General features: G+C 48.4%; 1 protein-coding gene across 1 annotated transcript in view; it reads right to left on the minus strand.

Moving 5' to 3' along the window:
• KCNK5 (potassium two pore domain channel subfamily K member 5) overlaps window positions 1–5,040 on the minus strand; it is a 41,865-nt gene extending 36,825 nt beyond the window's left edge. The window contains exons 1-2 of the mRNA XM_054492452.2: window positions 4,861–5,040; window positions 4,463–4,668 (exon numbers count right to left, since the gene is read on the minus strand). Coding sequence (XP_054348427.1) covers window positions 4,463–4,648 — 186 coding nt within the window. The 5' untranslated portion in view covers window positions 4,649–4,668; window positions 4,861–5,040. The remainder of the gene's footprint in view (window positions 1–4,462; window positions 4,669–4,860) is intronic.
• Window positions 5,041–20,334: the final 15,294 nt, after the last annotated feature.

Here is a 20,334-nt window from a genome sequence, read left to right on the forward strand (position 1 = left end):
TCTGGGGAGCAGGATTGGTGTTAAAAGAGTGCCAGAACCTCAAAATTGGAACTAGCCTTACTACTTTGGACTGGAGTGTGTATAGACCAGTCCAAAGGGTCCAGAAAATGAAAGGAGGTACACATGGAAAACCTCAGAACACAAGAAAGCACTTTGGAGCTTAGGAAGGAAGGAGGCCAGTGGGATTCAAGAGGCTTCCGGGAACAGGTCAGCTATATGAGCAGTCAAGCAAAACCTGGACTTTGGTCTGGGATGCTAGACAGAGGGCAGGACCTAGGGCAACCCTGCTCCACCCCCAGGAGACAAGGGACTCTCTAGAGACGCAGCAAGAAGCCTGCAGTCTGCCTTCCCCAGGCTAGGAGAAAGGGCCACTCTCCGTCTTCTGTTAGGAGTCTCTTCTCCCTTCCTTTCCCAGTTAGGTTTTTTTTGTTTTTTTTTTTTCTCTTTTTTTCTTTTTTGAGACAAGCTCTTGCTCTGTCGCCCAGGCTGGAGTGTAGTGGCGCAATCCAGGCTAACTGCAGCTTTGACTTCCCAGGTTCCCAGCTGTTCTTTCTAATCCAAGACCCGACTCCGGCTTGAGGTTGTCTCCTGAGAGCCCTCCCTGACCCCTCAGGCTGGACCAGACCCTCATTAAGCGACCTCTTGAAAACCTCTTCTGTAGCCCATACCCACTATCTTGTTCTCAGTGGGTTTATGTATCCTTTTCTCCAGCAGCTGGGAGCCCAGCCTAATTCTTTGTATCCTGAGAGTCTTGTCCAGTGTCTGGCATATGGTGGATACTTAATAAATGCTTGCTAATTTCCATGTACTTTGAAACATGAAACTTAGATGTGAAAACTGACTCTGCTCTATGTGATCCCAGACAAGTTACATCGCCTTTTCCCCTAATTTTCCTCATTTATGGGGTGGTCTGCAAGATTAAATTAAAATAAGAATGTATATAAAGTGCTTATTCAAAGTGGTCTGGCACACGGTGGGCTCTCAAATCCTTCCTGTTTCTGATCACTGCCCACCAGAGGCAGAAGGTTGAGATGGGCTGTCATTCCTCCCCTTCAATCACACCCCCACTGTTTTTGGTGGGATGGGGGTTGGGGACTTCCGAAATGAGAAGTGCAGAGGGGTGGACTGATGTATTACTTCAGTAACAGAGGTGCTGGGTCAGCCAGGCAACAACACAGGAGATGCCTGTATGCCATTACCTGTGCTAGGGGAAATAGAAAATAGAATTTTCCAGTAGATCAGGGTCCAGTTGAACCAATTTCCTAAGCTCAGTTACAGAGCAACAATCTTCACAGGCCCAAGAGGGAGGTGCAAGCTCCTGGGGCAGACTGCCTGGTCATTGCCCCTCCCCGTCCCGCCCCACAGGCTGTGCCTCCTGTGGTGTCCCTGTGGCCATTCTATCTGCTCTGGGCTTCAGCTTGCTTACTTGAATACATACTGTAAAGAGTACCTGAAATAAGGCAGGTAGGTAAAGCTGCCTTCCTCAATAAATGCTAAGATCAGGAGACCTGTTCTCTTTTTATAGACATCTTGCCTAATGTTTCTACTCTATTGGAGCCTCACCAAACACTCATTTTGCAGATGAGGAAAGGAAGGCAAAGTTAAGTTACATGGCTTGATGGGTAAATGGCCGAGCCAGATGGCAAAACCAGCCTGTGCCCTCTCTCATAAAATGAGGATAATAGCACCCACAATGCCCAGCACAGAGTAGGTGTGCTGTAAATGTTAACTTCCCTTGTGGGAGTCTGCAATCTAGGAAGAGGTTGGGAGAATGAGTCACCAAAGATCTTGCTTGAGAGCAAGGGTTCAAGATGGTTCTGAAGACAGGAAAGAGGATGATCACGTGGTCCCAGGCTGGCGGGTCACTGAGCACTTGAAAGTCAGCCTGCACCTCACTTCAACCACAGTGGAGGGAAGGAAGTACCTGACAATTCGGGGGGCATTTCTAAAGAAAGGTGACTTAACTCCCTTTCTCACACACTTGAAAGAGCACACACAATTTCCAGGGTAAGAGAAACCCCAACTCAGACTGCACCCCATCTCTTCCAACAATCTTTGTCCCACCCCTGGTCCTACCCCAGGAATTCCTAGCTAGGGGCTCCTTCATGATTCCAAGGTGATTCAGAACCAGCTAAAACACAGAGCGTCAGGTGGAAAATGCCCAAGCAGCCAGATGGGAAAGAAGATTTTTGAGTTTTCATTTTTCCTTAAACCAATATCCTGAGGCCTGAGGCAGTACCCCAAGTCACAAGAAAGTAGAGCAAGGCAGATTTCTGCAGATTAAAACTGATGCCAGCAAATGCTTCTACTTGTCCATTTTCGTTTCTTGGGGTTTTTCCTATGACGGGAAGGGACTCGCCCAGTTGGGGTTGGTTTGGGAGTTTTTTTGGCCGGGGATGAGGACAGGGCTGTCCTTGTTCAAGAACTTATCTATAATATCTCCCAAGCAGACTGGCTTGAGGCCCAAATCCTTTTTCTAAAAATTACCTGCCCATTACTTTTTATTGGTAGGGGAGTAAATGTTGACAGATTTAACAGGATCGCTAAATAAGAGGCATTTTGTTTGTTCAAATACCTTAAGAAGCCGTCTAGCCTCCAAAGCTATGACCACCAGCTGCACCCGGCTGCCTAACCCCTGGACCACCCCCCTCCGCCCCCCTCGCCTTTCCCTTCTCCTTGTGTTTTGAAGTTTATTTTCCCACATTTAGCCTTGAATTCTTTCCTTCCTTCCCCTGCAGTGTTGGAGTAACAGCTTAGAGGGAAACACTTGGAGGGCAGCTCAAGGCTTTATCATCCTTGCCTGCCCTCTTCCCCCTCTAAACAAAGCCCTGGAACAAACTAAACAAAAACTTGTTCTCTAGAGGAATTGTTTCCTCAAGGGAAATCATAAAGCGACCCCCTCCCCACAACACACCCCCCAGGGTAGACGCCCATCAGAAGGAAGCCGTGTAGACTCTTCATGCCAGGACTCTTGCTGTTAGGAGGTAAACCAACCAACAACCTGTTGAAGCTTACCCTCCCCACCATCACCTCCCATCTGCCTCTACCCGGGAAACTGCTACAGGGCAAGAGACTCTTCACTAAAATCCAACACTAAGCCTGCTAAACTAAACCTCCCCTTCCACAGGACCCCTTGGAGGACAAGTCTCCCCACACACGGCTGCCAGCAAATACGTATATGCTCATCTGTGTGATGTCCATCGATCTGGGGACAAGATTTTGATGTTTTCCAAATGCTTCCAACCTAACAGTCCATGGCAGAAATAAGGAATGAGGATGGGCTCATTCCCGTTTCTCACATGGGGAAACGGAGGCTGGAAAATGAGCGACAACTAGATAGGCATAAAGTATTGAGGTGCTGCTGTAGACTAAACGTTGTTCCTCATCAGACCTCCTTTCTGGCATCTTTCACCCTGAGAGCAAGGTAACACCCTGGACAATCTAACCCTACTCCCTACCTGCCGCAATCCAGAACTTTCACCCAGGTCCTGATCATTCCACTGGGGGAGCAGGCCAAGAAGAGTTGATGGATGAAGCTGAGCCCTCAAGAGCCCTCAAGAAACAGGGGTAGAGGGCCTCCATCCCCAAATTGGCCCCAAGGTCTCAGCCAGGATAGGCAGCCCGTTTATCCCAAGTGAGGTCAATGCCACCCATCGGGCTGTGCACCAGAAGATAAGCGGTTCCCAATGCCAGCACGGAGGGAAGTCCCCCACCCACCCCAATTCCGCACACACTCTCCTCCCCCATCGTAAAGGGACTACGCGGGTATTATTCGTTTGTGCAACCTGCTACTTTCACAAAGTTTTACTCCAAGCCCTTGAAGGATGTCTCCGCGAGATAAGCCTTCCCGGAAGCCTGAGCGCGTCCCCAGCATTCCAGGCACCAGCCCTCGTCCCGTGGGTTCGGGCCCCACAGAGCCCCCAGCTCCTCTCCGGAACCCTGCTGGGGGCGGAAGATTTTGCCCAGGCTCGGACTGGGGGACCCTCCCGCCGCTCTGCCGGGTTCACGTTCCTTAAGAAAAGCCTGGCAGGCGTGGCACTGGCCCTGAAGTGGGGAGGTGGAGACACGAGGGGATGGCACCAGGCTTGGCTCCCAGACTCCGGGAGCGTCTCCAGGGAAAGATAAACGCCTTTATCCGTCCCACAGCCTCTTTCCAAGGAGGGAGGTACCGTCACACCCACACTGAAACACCGTGGAGCCCAGTTCACCCGGGAATCAACTCCAATTTATCTCCGGCCAAACTAAGTTCCAAAGAGTCTCCGCGCCTGGGGGACCCCTGTGTCCCTCCGGTGAGCGACAGATCCTCGAAGCCTGACCCATGATGAAACATGCTCTCTCATCACCCCCTGGACCTTCCACAGGGACTGAGGGTCACCCAAAGCTGTGAAGGGGTCTTCCTTTCAGCGCCCCCTAAAGCTCAAGCCAGCTTCAGATGTATATGGGGGTACAGGCGGCGACTGACCTCTAGGATCTTGTCCAGGCCCTCCTGACCCAGGCACGGGAACTCCTTGAGCAGATGCAGCTTCTGTGTGTAGTAGTTTTTCTTGGCCTCCTTCCAGTGCGGCTCCTCCAGCACTTCGAAGATCGCCGCCCCGATGGCCAGGTAGAAGATGATGGCCGAGGTGAGCAGAGGGCCCCGGTCCACCATGGCTCCCGAGCGGCCGCCTCCTAGAGAAAGCCTCTTCTAGCCCCAGCTGCTCCCAGTCTGCCCGCCCTCCAGCCTCTGAAAACAGCTGTTTGAATTTGGAGCTCCGCATGCGCAGTGCCCGGTACTCCCCCCCGCAAGCACCGCTCCCCGGACAAAGTTGCTTGGCCAAGTTGGCCCACGGAGTGCGGGGAGCTGCGTGGGGCCCCACTCACGCGGCCCGGGGTGGGCGAACACCAGGGGGGCTGAAAGGACGCCCTGGACCGCGGATGCGTAAGGAGCGGGAAGAACACGGGACTGGACTCTGAGCAGACACGTGGGCCGCTTCTCCACGCGTCGCTCCTCCGCGCGCCACTAGCAGTATGCGCCGCGCCCGCCTCCGCGCGCCTCTTTAACCAGCGCCCGGCGCGCTCTGCCCTCCTGCTCCAGGCTCCGACCGGGGAGGAGCCCAGGCGGGCCCCGCCCCTTCCCCGCGCCAGCCGCCCGGCGAGCGCAGGAGTGAGAGCGAGGTGAGCGCTGGAGGAGGCTCGGCGCTCACCGCGCTCCCAGGGTCAGCCGCCAGGGGAGGCTGCGCCGCCCGCCCAGACCTGCACGCCCTGCGGTACCCGAGGGTTTGCGGTCTCAGGGACTCGTGTTTGTTATTAGGGCTGGCGTGTTAACTAAAATGATTGTGACTGAGGTCAGGAGTTTATTGCTTTTGTTATTTTTATTGTAATTCCATTTTCATTTACTGATGTTTCTTCCAAAAAAGTATGATGCTCAGTCTCTCCGTGTCTCTCTTCCACACACTTTCCTGTAAGCCTGAGGAAGGGGGTTAGAACGGGGCTGAAGAAGCTGTAGGGAATCAGAGGACATCAGGAACTAATCCAGCCACCCACGCGTGATTCCTCCCCCTCACCCCGTTCTCACCTACCCAGGTGAGAACCATGCATCTGGAAGGAGCGGGCAGCTCAATTCGTGGCACCCCTTTGCGTCCCCCCAATACACAGTAACTCTACGGGAAATACTTGGCCTCTTTTCTTTTCTTTTTCTTTTCTCTTTTCTCTTTTCTTTTCTCTTCTCCTTTCCTCTCCTTTCCTCTTTTCTTTTCTTTCAGAGGGAGTCTCACTCTGTCGCCAGGCTGGAGTGCAGTGGCGCGATCTCGGCTCACTGCAACCCCTGTCTCCCGGGTTCAAGCAATTCTCCTGCCTCAGCCTCTCAAGAAGCTGGGACTACAGGCGCACGCCATCACGCCCAGCTAATTTTTGTATTTTTAGTAGAGACGGGGTTTCACCATGCTGGCCAGGCTGGTCTCAATTCCTGACCTCAGGTGATCCGCCCGCCTCAGCCTCCCGAAGTGCTGGGATTACAGGCGTGAGCCACCGCGCCCGGCCCACTTTCATACATATGCTCCAGCTGATTTAAAATTCCACTCCCCCACCTTTTCTCCCTCGTTGGCTTTATGTCCTTCCTAGTACTAAATTCCCTCTGCTATATTATATAACTTTATTTATTGTTTACTCTGTACTGTGCTCCCTCCCCGCCACACACACACACACACACACACACACACGGAAATGTCTGCTGGGGAGATGGAGAATCTGTCTTGTGTAATGATGTATCCACAGTGCCTGTTACATACATAGCAGACACTCAATAACCATGTGTGCAATGACGGAGTGAATGAATTTGTTAAAAACAGGTGCCCAGGATATTTCTAACTCGCCTTGCTGCCATTCTCTGAGCTCTTGTAAACCCCAGGAAGTACTGTATCCCTTCCATGCATCATAAGCAGACCCTGTCATTCGACCCACTTTGCAGTGAGGAAAAAAGCTCAGTGGGTTAGTTTGTTCAGTCTTTCAACCAGCACCAGTAAGAAGTTGGAGGGGAAACCTCCTTTCAGCGCTCTGTACCAGGGGCTGGCCCCGCCCTTCTCTGGCCTCTGTAGGGGCAGGTACTGGAGTGGCCAGAGTCCCTGAGCACTGTCCCCTGGCCAAGGCCTTTTCTTTCCATCGAGAAGAAGGGGAGTCATTTCTCACCTCCTACCCACCCTGTACCCAGGCTGTGGCCTGAACCCCAAGGTGTCAAGAGACACTTTACTTGGGGAGGGGGGTATCTGTACTATCTCCAAATCTGGCTGGAGTGGAGGGGTTAGGGATACAGTTGGAAGCATTGATTTGATTTTGCTGATGTTTCTGTCTCTCCTTATGGCAACACGAGCGTGTCCAGAGAAGAAGACCAGAGCAGGAAGCTGGGGAGCCCCAGATTTCCTGATACTGCATCCCTGAGGTGTGCAGCACCAGTCCCCTCGGGACCCCCCTGGCCAAGGATCATCGTGGACAAGGCCCTGGGGGCGCTTCTCTGTAGACAACCCACTCCCAGCACCAGGTCTCTCACCCAACCCAACATATCCATCTTCTCTAAGCCTTGTTGACCTCCTGCCTACCCTGTCCCCCAGGCTGTGGCCTGAACCCCAGCTCGGCAGTCTCACTCTCCAGCCCTCAGCTGGGATGGAAACCAAGCATGGGTTCCGGATCCCCTCTCTCTGGATGGAGTTCACCCTCTTTGTGAGAGTTCAGGGCTGCAGTGTGAACGCTTCAGTGAGCACGGGGTGGGGGCAGTTTGAGAGGCCACAGGCCCTCTCTTTGTTTGGAAAATTCCCTACCATTCCTCTCCCACCTCCGGTCTGTGTTCTCTTCCTAAGAAAATAAAGGGCCTCTTCCTATTTCGGTCTCACAGCCTCATGAAAACGCTGAACACTTTGAGATGAATTGATTTTTATTCGAAGCCTCTGTATTTTCTAGTTTCTTTGTCCTTCCACTCTGTTTCTGCATTTCCTGTTCCCTTCTTCCTTCTTGCTCTCCGTGTGGTGCTGGCTGACTCCTCATCCTCTCTTTCTGTCGCCCCACCCTTTGCTTTCCCGTATTTTTCCAAAGCTCCTTCCCCAGCTCTTCATTCTCCCTCCTCCTGCCTCTCTCCTTTGTCTCCATCCCAGTTGAATGTGCTTCCCCTCCCCCAACTTCCCCTCCCCTCCCCATCTCCCCACTCCCCTCTCCAACTCCCCTGCCCCAACCGGATAGTTGGATCAACACCTTCTGTAGATCGGGGCACACACACCTGCTCACTGCACAGCAGCCAGTGGGGGCTTTTATAAAATGTAAACTGTGCTGAAACTATCGAATATTTAGACAACACGAGCCTTAAGATTGGAAGAGGGAAAAGTGGGTAAATGGGAATGAGGTGATGTGAGATATATATTTTCCTACAGGGCTGATAAATAAATCCATTCCAATAGCATATGTGTAGTTCTTAGTATTATGATTAGTGATCAGGGTTGATAATAATTTCAGAGTGCATCCTTTTGGAAGGCAATCAGCTCTGAGGAATGTAAACCAACAATAAAATTCTAAGCCCCTCCCAAGCAAGCAGATGGACCCTTCCTCTTGACCAAGGGCATTCTCAAGTAAGCACAAAACACTACTAGTTCAGGCCATGATGGAATGGGTGGTTGGACATGGCTCCTTTTTTTTTTTTGAGAGGGCGTCGCACTCTGTCACCCAGGCTGGAGTGCAGTGGCACAATCTCAACCCGCTGCAACCTCTGCCTCCTGGGTTCAAGCGATTCTCCTGTCTTGGCCTCCCAAGTAGCTGGGACTACAGGCATGAGCCACCACGCCCGGCTAATTTTTTGTATTTTTAATAGAGATAGGGTTTCACCATGTTGTCCAGGCTGGCCTCAAACTCCTGATATCAACTGATCTGCCCACCTTGGCCTCCCATAGCACTGGGATTACAGGTGTGATCCAAAGCGCCCAGCCAACATGCCTCCTTATAACTTCCTCCCTTTGGAATTCAGGCACAGCTGACCAGCATTAATATTAAAACAGAGACCTTAAGGCCCAACCTGGCCAACATGGTGAAACCCTGTCTCTACTAAAACTACAAAAATTAGCTGGGCGTAGTGGCTTACGCCTGTAATCGCAGCTACTCAGCAGGCTGAGGCATGAGAATTGCTTGAACCCGGGAGGCAGAGGTTGCAGTGAGCCGAGATGGCACCGTTGCACTCCAGCCTGGATGATAGAGCGAGACTCCATCTCAATAAAAAAAAAACAACCCAAAAAACAGAGACCTTAAGACTGACAGAACAGACTCTTTGTAGCAATAAGAATCATGACAGCAGGCCCTGAGAGAAATCGAAGTATTTTACCCCAAAATATATTAATTTGGCCTATTTTGAAATGCTCCTGCAGGAGTGCTCCCCACGCTCCCGGGGTCGTCTGGCACCTTTGTAAGTTGGATAACGAACATTTATAATCTATTCTCTCTGAAGCCTGCTACCTGAAGGCTTCACCTGCATAATAAGAACCTTGGTCTTTACAACCCCTTATCTTAACCCAGACACTCCCTCCTATGGATTTCAGGTCTTTAGATAAACTCAACCAGCTGCCAATCAGAAAATCTTCGAATTCACCTATAACCTAAAATGTATAAAAACAAGCTGTACTCTGATAACTCTGGACACATGTTCTCAAGATCTCCTGGGGCTGTGTCATGGGCCATGGTCACTCATATTTGGCTCAGAATAAATCTCTTCAAATATTCTACAGAGTTTGACTCTTCATCCACAGGATGGAGTTGAGCTTCACCTTGACAGCAACAAATAATGAAACTTCTGCAGGTCTCATCTCCAGAGACTGGCTGAGCCATCAGTTGTTTTGGCCAAGGTCATGCTTCCAGGATCTCTCTATAAAAGGTTCACACCCACCTTTGTTTCTTCCTTATTTCAATTAGGTAAAGGGATTATCCTTTTGGTAAAATGAACACTTGGTAATCCAACACAAATGCTGTTTTTATTTCTGTTTTGTAACATTTTTGTTTACATTGTTTTATATTCTGTTTAAGAATTTCAGGGCGGGCGCGGTGGCTCACGCCTGTAATCCCAGCACCTTGGGAGGCTGAGGCGGGTACATCACGAGGTCAGGAGATCGAGACCATCCTGGCTAACATGGTGAAACCCCGTCTCTACTAAAAATATAAAAAATTAGCCGGGCTCCGTGGCGGGTGCCTGTAGTCCCAGCTACTCGGGAGGCTGAGGCAGGAGAATGGCGTGAACCAGGAAGGCGGAGCTTGCAGTGAGCTGAGATAGTGCCACTGCAGTCTGGCCTGGGCGAAAGAGCAAGACTCCGTCTCAAAAAAAAAAAAAAAAAAAAGAATTTCGGAGGAGAATAGTCCCCCTCTGCAAATCGCATCTGATCAAAGGAGTTATATAAAAAGGCATTAAGAGCATAAAGTGATTCAATGTCATTACTTGAAAACCTTATTTCCATAAATAAAAAGCTCTATAGCGGTCAACTGAAAAGGTCAACAGGTTCTATTTTTATTTTTGTTCTTGTCATATTGCTTAAAAGGCAGATGATATGAAATGCCTGATAAAATCACTTACATTATGAAAGATTATCAATTATTTTATAAACTTGCCTTATTTCCAATGGATCGTTTGGAAACTTGGGGAAATATCTGTTAAATTTTCTTTTTTTTTCTTTTTTGTTTTTTGTTTTCTTTCTGTTGTTGTTTTGTTTTGTTTGAGACACAGTCTCCCTCTGTCGCCCAGGCTGGAGTGCACTAGTGAGATTCAACTGACTGCAACCTCTGCTTCCTGGGTTCAAGTGATTCTCGTGCCACAGCCTCCAGAGTAGCTGGGACTACAGGCATGCGCCACCACGCCTGGCTAATTATTGTATTTTCAGTGGAGACAGGGTTTCACCATGTTGACCAGGCTGGTCTCAATTCCTGACCTCAGGTGATCCATCCACCTAAGTCTCCCAAAGTGCTGGGATTACAGACGTGAGCCACTGTGCCCACCGACTTGTTTTCAGAACCTCTGAAAGAAATATATCTGTTAAATTTTCATGTCTACAAATTCTCCATTTATTCAATTAGAAAGGTTTCTGAGTGGTAAATTTAATGTACATGATAAAGCAAGCTTCATGTTTTATACTAGGAGAAACATCACTGAACAAAATAAATCACAGAGCAGAGCAACAATGATGTTTTTAAAAAATAGTGAAAATGGTATATGCATACAATGAAGTATTATTCAGTCTTTTTTTTTTTTTTTTTGAGATGGAGTCTCGTGAGGTGGCGTGATCTCAGCTCAATGCAACCTCCACCTCCCGGGTTCAAGTGATTCTTCTGCCTCAGACTCCCGAGTAGCCGGTATTACAGGCACACGCCACCACGCCCGGCTAATTTTTGAATTTTTAGTAGCGATGGGTTTCACCATGTTGGCCAGCCTGGTCTCCAACTCCTGACCTCAAGTGATCCGCCTGCCTCGGCCTCCCAAAATGCTGGGATTACAGGCATGAGCCCCCACACCCGGCCTACTCAGTCTTAAGAAAAAAAAAGTGATCCCGTTGCATGCTGCAACATAGATGAACCTTGAGGACATTATACTAAATGAAATAAGCTGGTCACAAAAAGATAAATACTACATGATTCCACTTATCTGCGGTATCTGAAGAAGTCAAACTTTTAGAAACAGAAAGTAGAATGAATGGTAATGGCCATGGTGGAAGAGGGAGGGGAAAGGGGAGTTGTTCAATGGGCATAAAATTTCAGTTTTGCAAATTGAAAATGTTCTGAAGAGTTACCACACAACAGTGTGCATACTGATAACATTACTGTACTGTACACTCAAAATAGTTAAGGGGGTAAATTTTATTATATACTTTTTACCACAATTAAAAGAATAGTGAAAAGTAGAATGTGTAAATTCGATGTATGATATTTGAGGTTGCAAGAATTAGCCGGGCATTGAGGAGAGAGATGTGGCTAAGTGGCGATAATTAAGTTAGGTAAATGTTGCCTTGGCAGGGTTTCAGTCACTCTTAATAGCAAAGCTACATGTCCTTTGCTCTGAAAGCCCATTATCGAGAAACGTGTCCTTGTAGCTTAAGAGCAGAGCTCAAGCACTAATTCTGAATTATTTACGTTTGAAGATTTCAGATAAGTCTCTGTTGCCATTTCAAAGACTTTTTCTTAAAAAGGGAAATGGTAGTATCGGAATTTTATTGCACTTTGCCAACGTCTAAAATTTCTATGGCCAGGAAAAATAATTTAGTAACAAAAGAGGCCATCATTCTGAACCAATTTAGAGGTCATCCAAAGCTATTTCTTAAACTGGGTCATTTTTAGAGTGACAGGGCAGTGTGCGATTTATGGTACCGACCCCTAAACCTTTCTCCCCAACAGTCATTGATTCCTGAAATTCCATCATGCGAGAACCATTTTTCGGTGTTAAACATTGCCCTCTCGCTAAGACCTCTTTTCAGACCGAGGAAGGACTATTGCATTAAGATCTAACATTTTACTTCTGTGGATCCTAGCCTTTGTTTGTTTTGGTCACTACTTTGAAAATCTATGACTGTTTCCTCAGAGAAAATGCATCATGTACGTACCCACCCAGACTTCTATACAAGTTCTGATGGCTCACAGGAACCCCAATACACACACCACACACACACACTCCACACCTCCACCTCATCCTCCCCTAGGTTGTTCCGGGCTGGAAGACTCTACAGGCACCTTGGGCAGGGAGGTTTGGGGTTATAGCACAGCGCTGATTGATGAGGGGGATAAAAGAGGAAAAGCCAAGTGGAAAGGGTAAGCAAATTGAAGCAACTTAAAAAGTTTTGCAATAATAATAAGGTGATTTTGCTGTGTTCACTATGTGCTAGATATTTAACACACACTACATAAGATAGTGCAGATAAATGAAGCATTTCATCATTTTCATTATCTCATTTAATGGTTGCAATGACACCATGGGGGATGATTAGCCCATTTTACAGGTGAGGAAACTGAGTTTCAGAGAGGTGAAGTAACTTGCTCAAGGTACCCAGGATGACCTGTGCCCAGAGTCCACGGCTCTTCTCACTACCTGAGCATGCTGTCACCACTCGCCTCTCCCATGGCCTCCTCCAGCTTCCCTGAAGTCTTCTGGTTTCCTTCTGTGCTGAGAATCCTCCACCTGCTGGCCCACCCTCTCCCACCCATTGTGGGGTGACTGGGCGTGCCCAGCAGCCCTTTGGGGATAACTCCCTTGTCTCTCTGTCCTGTGGTGAGCAGCTTCCTAGGTTGCTTGGGGTAGCTCTTTTGGAGATTGCAACCTCTCCCTGCTGGTCTCTTCCAGCTCAGTTCCTTTGCTGGTCACCCTTAATAAAGATAGGATCTTTGAGGATAAGAAGAAATGGTCAGTGGGGACAATTGCACTCTGCATGTAGGGATGACAATGCCATGCTGACCCTGCCAATGTCTTTGGGCAACCATTTACAATGCCTCATGTTCATACTTTTTTTTTTTTTTTTTTTTTTTTGTGATAGAGTCTTGCCCTGTTGCCCAGGCTGGAGTGCAGTGGTGCGATCTCAGCTTACTGCAAACTCTGCCTCCCAGGTTCAAGTGATTCTCTTGCCTCAGCTTCCTGAGTAGCTGGGATTACAGTTGTGAGCCATCATGCCCAGTTAATTTTTGTATTTTTCGTAGAGACAGGGTTTCGCCATGTTGGCCAGGCTGGCCTCCCAAAGTGCTGGGATTACAGGCGTGAGCCACTGTGCCTGGCCAGCATTGCCTTTTAAAACAAATGTAGACAACAAACCAAAGTACTATTAGCAGTACCTGAGACTCTCTCACCAACAGATATCACAGTTCTTCTCCTATCACATGAACGTGGTGGCAGATAGTTCAAAATTTTGTCTCAAAATTATGTCAGTTAGGAGACTCACCGCTGTAACTTATCATATGAGGTGTTTATTAAAAAGTGCATATGTCTTTGGAGGCTGAGGCACTAGAATCACTTGAACCCAGGAGACAGAGGTTGCAGTGAGCCAAGATAGTGCCACTGCACTCCAGCCTGGGCAACAGAGAGATACTCTGTCTCAAAAAAAAAAAAAAAAAAAAAAAAGCTCATATATTACTATTTGCAAATTTTATTTTATTTATTTTGAGATGCAGTTTCGCTCTTGTTGCCCAGGCTGGAGTGCAATGGTGCGATCTCAGCTCACTGCAACCTCCACCTCCCGGGTTCAAGCAGTTCCTCCTGCCTCAGCCTCCCGAGTAGCTGGGATGACAGGTGCCTGCCACTTGCCCGGCTAATTTTTGTATTTTTAGTAGAGATGGGGTTTCACCACATTGGCCAGGCTGGTCTCAGACTCCTGACCTAAAGTGATTGGCCCACCTTGGCCTCCCAAAGTGTTGGGATTATAGGCGTGAGCCACCGCACCCGGTCACAAATTTTATTTTTAAAAAATATATTGATCATTGTGTTTTAACATACTTGGTTGCCTTTATAATACATTTTATACTATGTGTATACATATGTATAGTACATTATATACATATGTGAGTACATATATACGTGTGTGTGTATACATATATATATATATATATACACATATAGTTTTTTTTTGAGACAGCATCTCACTTTGTCGCCCAGTCTGGAGTGCAGCAGTATGATATCAGCTCACTGTAACCTCCCCCTCCCAGGTACAAGCAATTCTCATGCCCCAGCCTCCCGAGTAGCTGGGACTACAGGCAACCACTACCGTGCCTGGCTAATTTTTTTGTAATTTTAGTAGAGATGGGGTTTTGTCATCTTGGCCAGGCTGGTCTCGAACTTTTGGCCTCAACTGATCTGCCCACCTCAGCCTCCCAAAGCACTGGGATTACAGGCGTGAGCCACCACACCCAGCTCAGTATATTTTATTTTATACATTTAAAACATCACCCTAGGGGCTAGGCGTGGTGGCCATGCCTGTAATCCCAGCAGTTTAGGAGGCTGAGGCAGGCAGATCACTTGAGGTCAGGAGTTGGAGACCAGCCTGGTCAACATGGAGAAAGCCCTTCTCTACTAAAAACACAAAAATTACTCGGTGTGGTGGCGCATGCCTGTAATCCCAGCTACCTGGGAGGCTGAGGCACAAAAACCGCTTGAACCCGGGAAGTGGAGGTTGCAGTGAACTGAGATCATGTCACTGCCCTCCATCCTGGGTGACAGTGAGGCTCCATCTCAAAAATAAAATAAAATAAAACATCATCGTAGGAAGAAGTCCACAGGCTTCACCAGGCTACCAGAGGGGTGCATGCAACAAAAATAAGCTTATGCATTCTGCCCGGGTTTTAAGTAGGCAAGTAATCTGATGGTTGTAGCACTTCCAAGAATTCACAAAGGCAGCTCATCCTTCAGGAGGTGGTAGCCATAGTCCAGGGGCGAGATGACGGGGACCAGAAGGAAGGTAGGAGCAGTAGCAGTGGGAAGCAGGGATGATTCAGGAGATGTTAGGGGAGTTAGCAGCTTTGTGATCTAGGGCCCTGCCCCTGTCTTCAGAGCCCTGCTACTTTATGCTGCTGTCTGCAGAACCTGCTGCATTCTGGAGTTGGCACCAGTACTAATCTGCCTTTCCTACCCCATTGCCTGAACACTTTGCTCCCACACAGAGCCCCTCCCCCAGCCTGCCTCTCCTGACCTCCCTTGCCCCCTGGCTGCACTAAGCAGCCCCAGCAGGCCTCATACAGACCCACTGTTTAATGCCTATGGCATCCTCATCTGGCCCGGATCTGGCTGCTCCTGAGGGACACCAAGATCCCAGAGACAATTGGCCACTTGTCCACCGAATGGGAGAGGGGCCTGAGGATTGGTTGGGAGGCGGGTGGGGAAGGGAGGAGGATGAGGAGAATGCCAAGGGGAAGGAGAAACCAGGATTCCTGGGATTTCTGCCTCCTGAGCCAATGTCCAAGAAGGAGCTGGGCAATAAACAGAACTTGAACACATACAGGACTTTGGCCATGCAGTCCTAAGACATGTGTTCCGGAGTGACAGCTCACAAGGCATTGGGGATCCACTGGCTTGGAGTCCCCTGTGTTATTATGGGGCCCATGACACTTAAGTTACTATTGATCTAACGTTACGAGCGCATTCCTCCTCAAACCAGCCACCTTAATGTTATCCTTCTGTCAGGGACCCAAGCTGGCCCTGCCTGGAAAAAAACCATTGATTCATGTCCAGCTGAAGGACATTGCTGAAGGTGAAGATATTGGGGTGGATGGTCTCCCTCTTCCCTCCCACTGTTTTTTACTAGTCTAGGCAAGGAAGAGACCAGTTATAAAGTGATACCATGATCTGAGTCACTGTTACTGCATGCTTCTTCAATGCCAGGCACTGAGCTCAGCACTTTACAATGTTACTGCATTTAACCTCGCGACTAGCCTCTATGCAGGCCTTGTAATCATCCACATTTTACATGCGAGGAAACTGAGGTTCAGGGAGGGTAAGTAGCTTGCCCTACCTAGTGTGCATGGAAGCCAGAACTGAGACCCAGGCTGGTTTGATGGCACTTAGACAGGGTGAGGCCCCAGGGAACTTTACTCCTCAAGCACCCAACCCCTACCCCTCCAGAGCCAGGCTTTTACCTGCTGGGGCATGACAGAGCTGGCCCTGCTGCTGATTCTAAAACTATAAAACCTAAGGCACAGGAAAGCCCAGATGAGGTCCTCTTCATTTGCCAAGACTGACTTCCTATACAGGGTGGAGGACTGTCAATGCTCAGAGGTGGTAGAGAGAAAGGGCCCATGGACCATGGCTGCGTCTTTCTCCATCAGGGAACTGGAGGAACAGGAAGATGCTGTGCCCACCTGAGCCTCTAACCTGCTCTCCCATCTCCAGCTGGTGCCAGAGTGCTATGAGCCCCTGACAGACTCACATCCTAGGCAGTGGCTGTCAGTGGCTGGCAACATCCCCAGAGGAAGGACAAGGCAGACTTTATGCACTCCCAAAAGGAAGTATTCAGTGCCACCCTTGCCAACAGTTGAATTTGAACCCCACCAAGACTCTAGATCCAACAGTCCATTCCTAGAAAATTCAGGGGTCAGAGGAGTATGTTAAACAACACCGCAGGAATGTAATTGACAAAATGGAGGTCAAACAACCTGGTTTCTTGTTTTTGTTTTTTGTTTGGGGTTTTTGTTTGTTTTTGTTTTTGTTTTTTGAGATGGAATCTTGCTCTGTCTACAGGCTGGAGTACAGTGGCATGATCTCGGCTCACTGCAACCTCCACCTCCCAAGTTCTAGTGTTTCTCCTGCCTCAGCCTCCTGAGTAGCTGGGACTACAGGCACGCACCACCACACCCAGCTAATGTTTGTATTTTTAGTAGAGACGGGGTTTCACTTTAACAAATATATAACAAGAAAAAAAAAAGAAAAAAGAGGAGGGAAGGGAGAAAGATTGTGCAGAAAACTATAGATGATGGCTGGGCACAGTGGCTCACACCTGTAATCCCAGCACCTTGGGAAGCCAAGGTGGGTGGGTCACGAGGTCAAGAGTTCAAGACCAGTCTGGCCAACATGGTGAAAGGTGGTCTCGGTTCACTGCAACCTCTGCCTCCCAGGTTCAAGCGATTCTCCTGCCTCAGCCTCCTGAGTAGCTGGGATTACAGGTGCATGCCACCACTCCTGGATAATTTTTGTATTTTTAGTAGAGATGGGGTTTCACCATGTTGGGCAGACTGGTCTTGAACTCCTGACCTCGTAATCTGCACGCCTCTGCCTCCCAAAGTGCTGGGATTACAGATATGAGCCACCTCGCCTGGCCTAATTTTTTATTTTTTTTTGTAGAGACAGGGTCTCACTATGTAGGCCAGTATTGTGGAGTTTTTTAAAAATTGTTTTTAGAGATTCAATAAAATGCTTGTCAAGTCTCTGTTTAGGATAAAGTCCTAAATTTGTACTATGGCTTCCAAATCCAACCCCTGCCATCTTTGTGGTCACATCTCCAGCCCTCCGCTCAGTACCCCTACCGCCTCTGCTCCCGCCCCACAGCTCTTCATGCCAGGGCCACATTATGACCTTCTTGGACCTCAGGCACTTTTGCCTTCACAGGTCCCTTTCTCTATAAATTATAGTTTATAATGTATAAACTATAATTATAGTTTATAAGTGTGTTACTATAAAGACGAGTACATCATTATTATATATTAAAGCATTTTCTTTTATTTAAAAGTTCATTCTTTTCCTTGTGAAATTCAAAGATTTTCATGGGCTCCTTTTGATATGGTAGGCCCGGACATATATCTGCTGTCTCCCCAGACACCCTCCCATCTACCCTCTTCAGCTTAGTAAGCTCCACTCCCCCACGCAGAAGCCTTCCCTGACTTCCCCAAGTACCCTGACCCCAGCATATGCCCTCCTGACCCCTCTTCCCTTGTGCTTCATGAGAAATATCACAGGTTAAGAATCACATATTAATGTCGGTGATTATTTGCTTGACATCTGTCTTCTCCACTGAGTTGTCCATCTCTGCACCCCCAGCATTTAGCCCAGGCCTGGCACAATTTGCTGACTGTAGTTAGCAACAAGGTGTTGTATGCTAGAAAACTGCAAAGAGAGTAGATTGAAGAGTTCTCACCACAAATAAATGATAAGCATATGAAGTAATGCCTATGTTAATTAGCTTGACTTAGCCATTCCACTATGTATACATTTTTCAAGGCATCATATTGTATTCCATAAATATGTACAATTATATTTGTCGGTTAAAAATAAAAAATGCAAGCTAGGTGCGGTCACTCACACCTGTAATCCCAGCACTTTGGGAGGCCAAGGCAGGTGGATCACCTGAGGTCAGGAGTTCGAGACCAGCCTGCCCAACATGGTGATACCCCGTCTCTACTAAAAATACAAAAATTAGCCAGGCATGGTGGCAGGCACCTGTAATCCCAGCTACTTGGGAGGCTGAGGCAGGAGAACTGCTTGAACCCGGGAGGCGGAGGTTACAGGGAGCCAAGATCGCACCACTGCACTCCAGCCTGGGCGACAGAGTGTGACTCCATTTCAAAAAATGAAAAATAAGTAAAAACCAAACACTGCAGAGAAGCATTCTTTCTAGACAGGTACTAAAAGAAAGACCCTACTGACTATAAGTTCTTTGAAGCATGGTCTATGTCTAGCTTGCTCTCCGTAGTGTCCCGTCAACATCGTTGACACAATGTTGACTGACTGAATGGTGAACCTGGGGGCCTGGAGATGGAGGCTGGGGACAGCAGGGAGAGCTGGAAGGAGATTGCTGACTTGACCCGGTGACAGACAGAGGAAGACACTTCATAGTCAGCATGAGGTGAGGAGTTAGGGTCCTTTTAGGGGTAGGATTACCAGGCCTCAGAGAGAAAGAATTCCTCTTATCTGGACAACCGGGCAGATTGCAAAGTAGGGAATAAGGCAAGGAGAGGAGCGCGGGCAGCAAAGATAATGAGCTCACCTAGGGCTTTTTAAGTGTATGGTGTACTTAGCACACCTGGGTGAAGAAGCCCAGAGGGCAGTGTGGACGAGGGGTCAGGAATTCAGGAATCTAAAAGGGCGGATTTGGGTGTCACAGCACCTGGATGGTGCTTGTCCTCTCCCAAGTGGATCAAATTGCCCTGCTTCTGCTCCCAGGCTGGAAAACCAAGACGATAGCAGCTATGGCTCTCTTCAGAGCTCTTGGAGAGAAAGAGGAAACTTCACTGAGACAAGGATGTGACCTGATCCCAGAGGTGAGACAGAAACTGGAGAGAACCGGACTAACCCTCTAAACTGGGGACTGGAACTGAAAGAACCATCAGTTACATGTACTGAGTCACAGTCCAAGCTGAAGTTTAAGAAAACAAGCACACAGGGACACGTACAGAGGCAGACTGAGCCAGAATCAGACTGTTCTGTTTAGTTAGAAGCACTGGTTTGGACCTACTGGATCCACCTTCAGCCCATGCCTAGACTGGAACCACTTCTCATTCCGGGTGCGTCCTTGCTCTGAAATGGGCCTATGAGTCACTGGGAAAGAGGATTCGATTAACAAAGATTCAGTCAGACTACAGCTGTGGCCAAAAACAGGGTGCGCCTGCCAGGACCTTCCCCTTAGGCAGCCGGGTGGCCATGCACCTGGTTCATTCCTGCTGCCTGCCACTGTGTCCCCAAGCTCGCCATCAGGGGCATGACTTTGGGTGGAGGCATGGCAGCCTCCAAGGTTCTCATTTCCAAATACAAATGTCCCCTTCATAGCAGCACATTCCAGTGGCTAAGAACTTGTTGCAATTTTGTTTTTCTTTCTTTTAAAATTTATTTTAATTTATTTGAATGTCCCAGTCTGCTGCCCAGGCTGGAGTACAGTAACACGATCATAGCTCACTGCAGCCTCAAACTCCTTGCCTCAGCTTCCCTAGTAGCTGGGAATACAAATGTGAGCCGCCTTGCCTTGCTTCAATATTTAATATTATATTCAATATTTAATATTACATTACAATATTATACAACCATCACCACTATTTCCAAAACAGCCTCCGGCATAGCTCGGACCACAGGCACATGCCACCAAGCCTGGCTACAAATTTGTTCTTTATTCCTTTTTTTTCTTGTGGGTTGACTAGAATCAGGACCCTGAGAGAAAGGGGTTTTAATGAGGGAAGGGAAGGACAAGTGGAGTTGTGTAATTTGGTCTGATACAGGGCGTGGAGTACATCTCGAAGGCTGTAGGTATAGGGTGGAGTGAGGAGGGGTACAGCATGGGAGGGGTCTACATAAAATGAGCTGTCCTGTTCCAGCTGTGTGGAGAACAGACACCAAAAGAAGTCCAGGTGGGGCTGATTCTTCAAAAAACTCACATCTGGCTGGATGCGGTGGCTCATGCCTAT

This window comes from Pongo pygmaeus, chromosome 5 (assembly GCF_028885625.2).
Source record: "Pongo pygmaeus isolate AG05252 chromosome 5, NHGRI_mPonPyg2-v2.0_pri, whole genome shotgun sequence".
Lineage (NCBI taxonomy): Eukaryota > Metazoa > Chordata > Mammalia > Primates > Hominidae > Pongo > Pongo pygmaeus.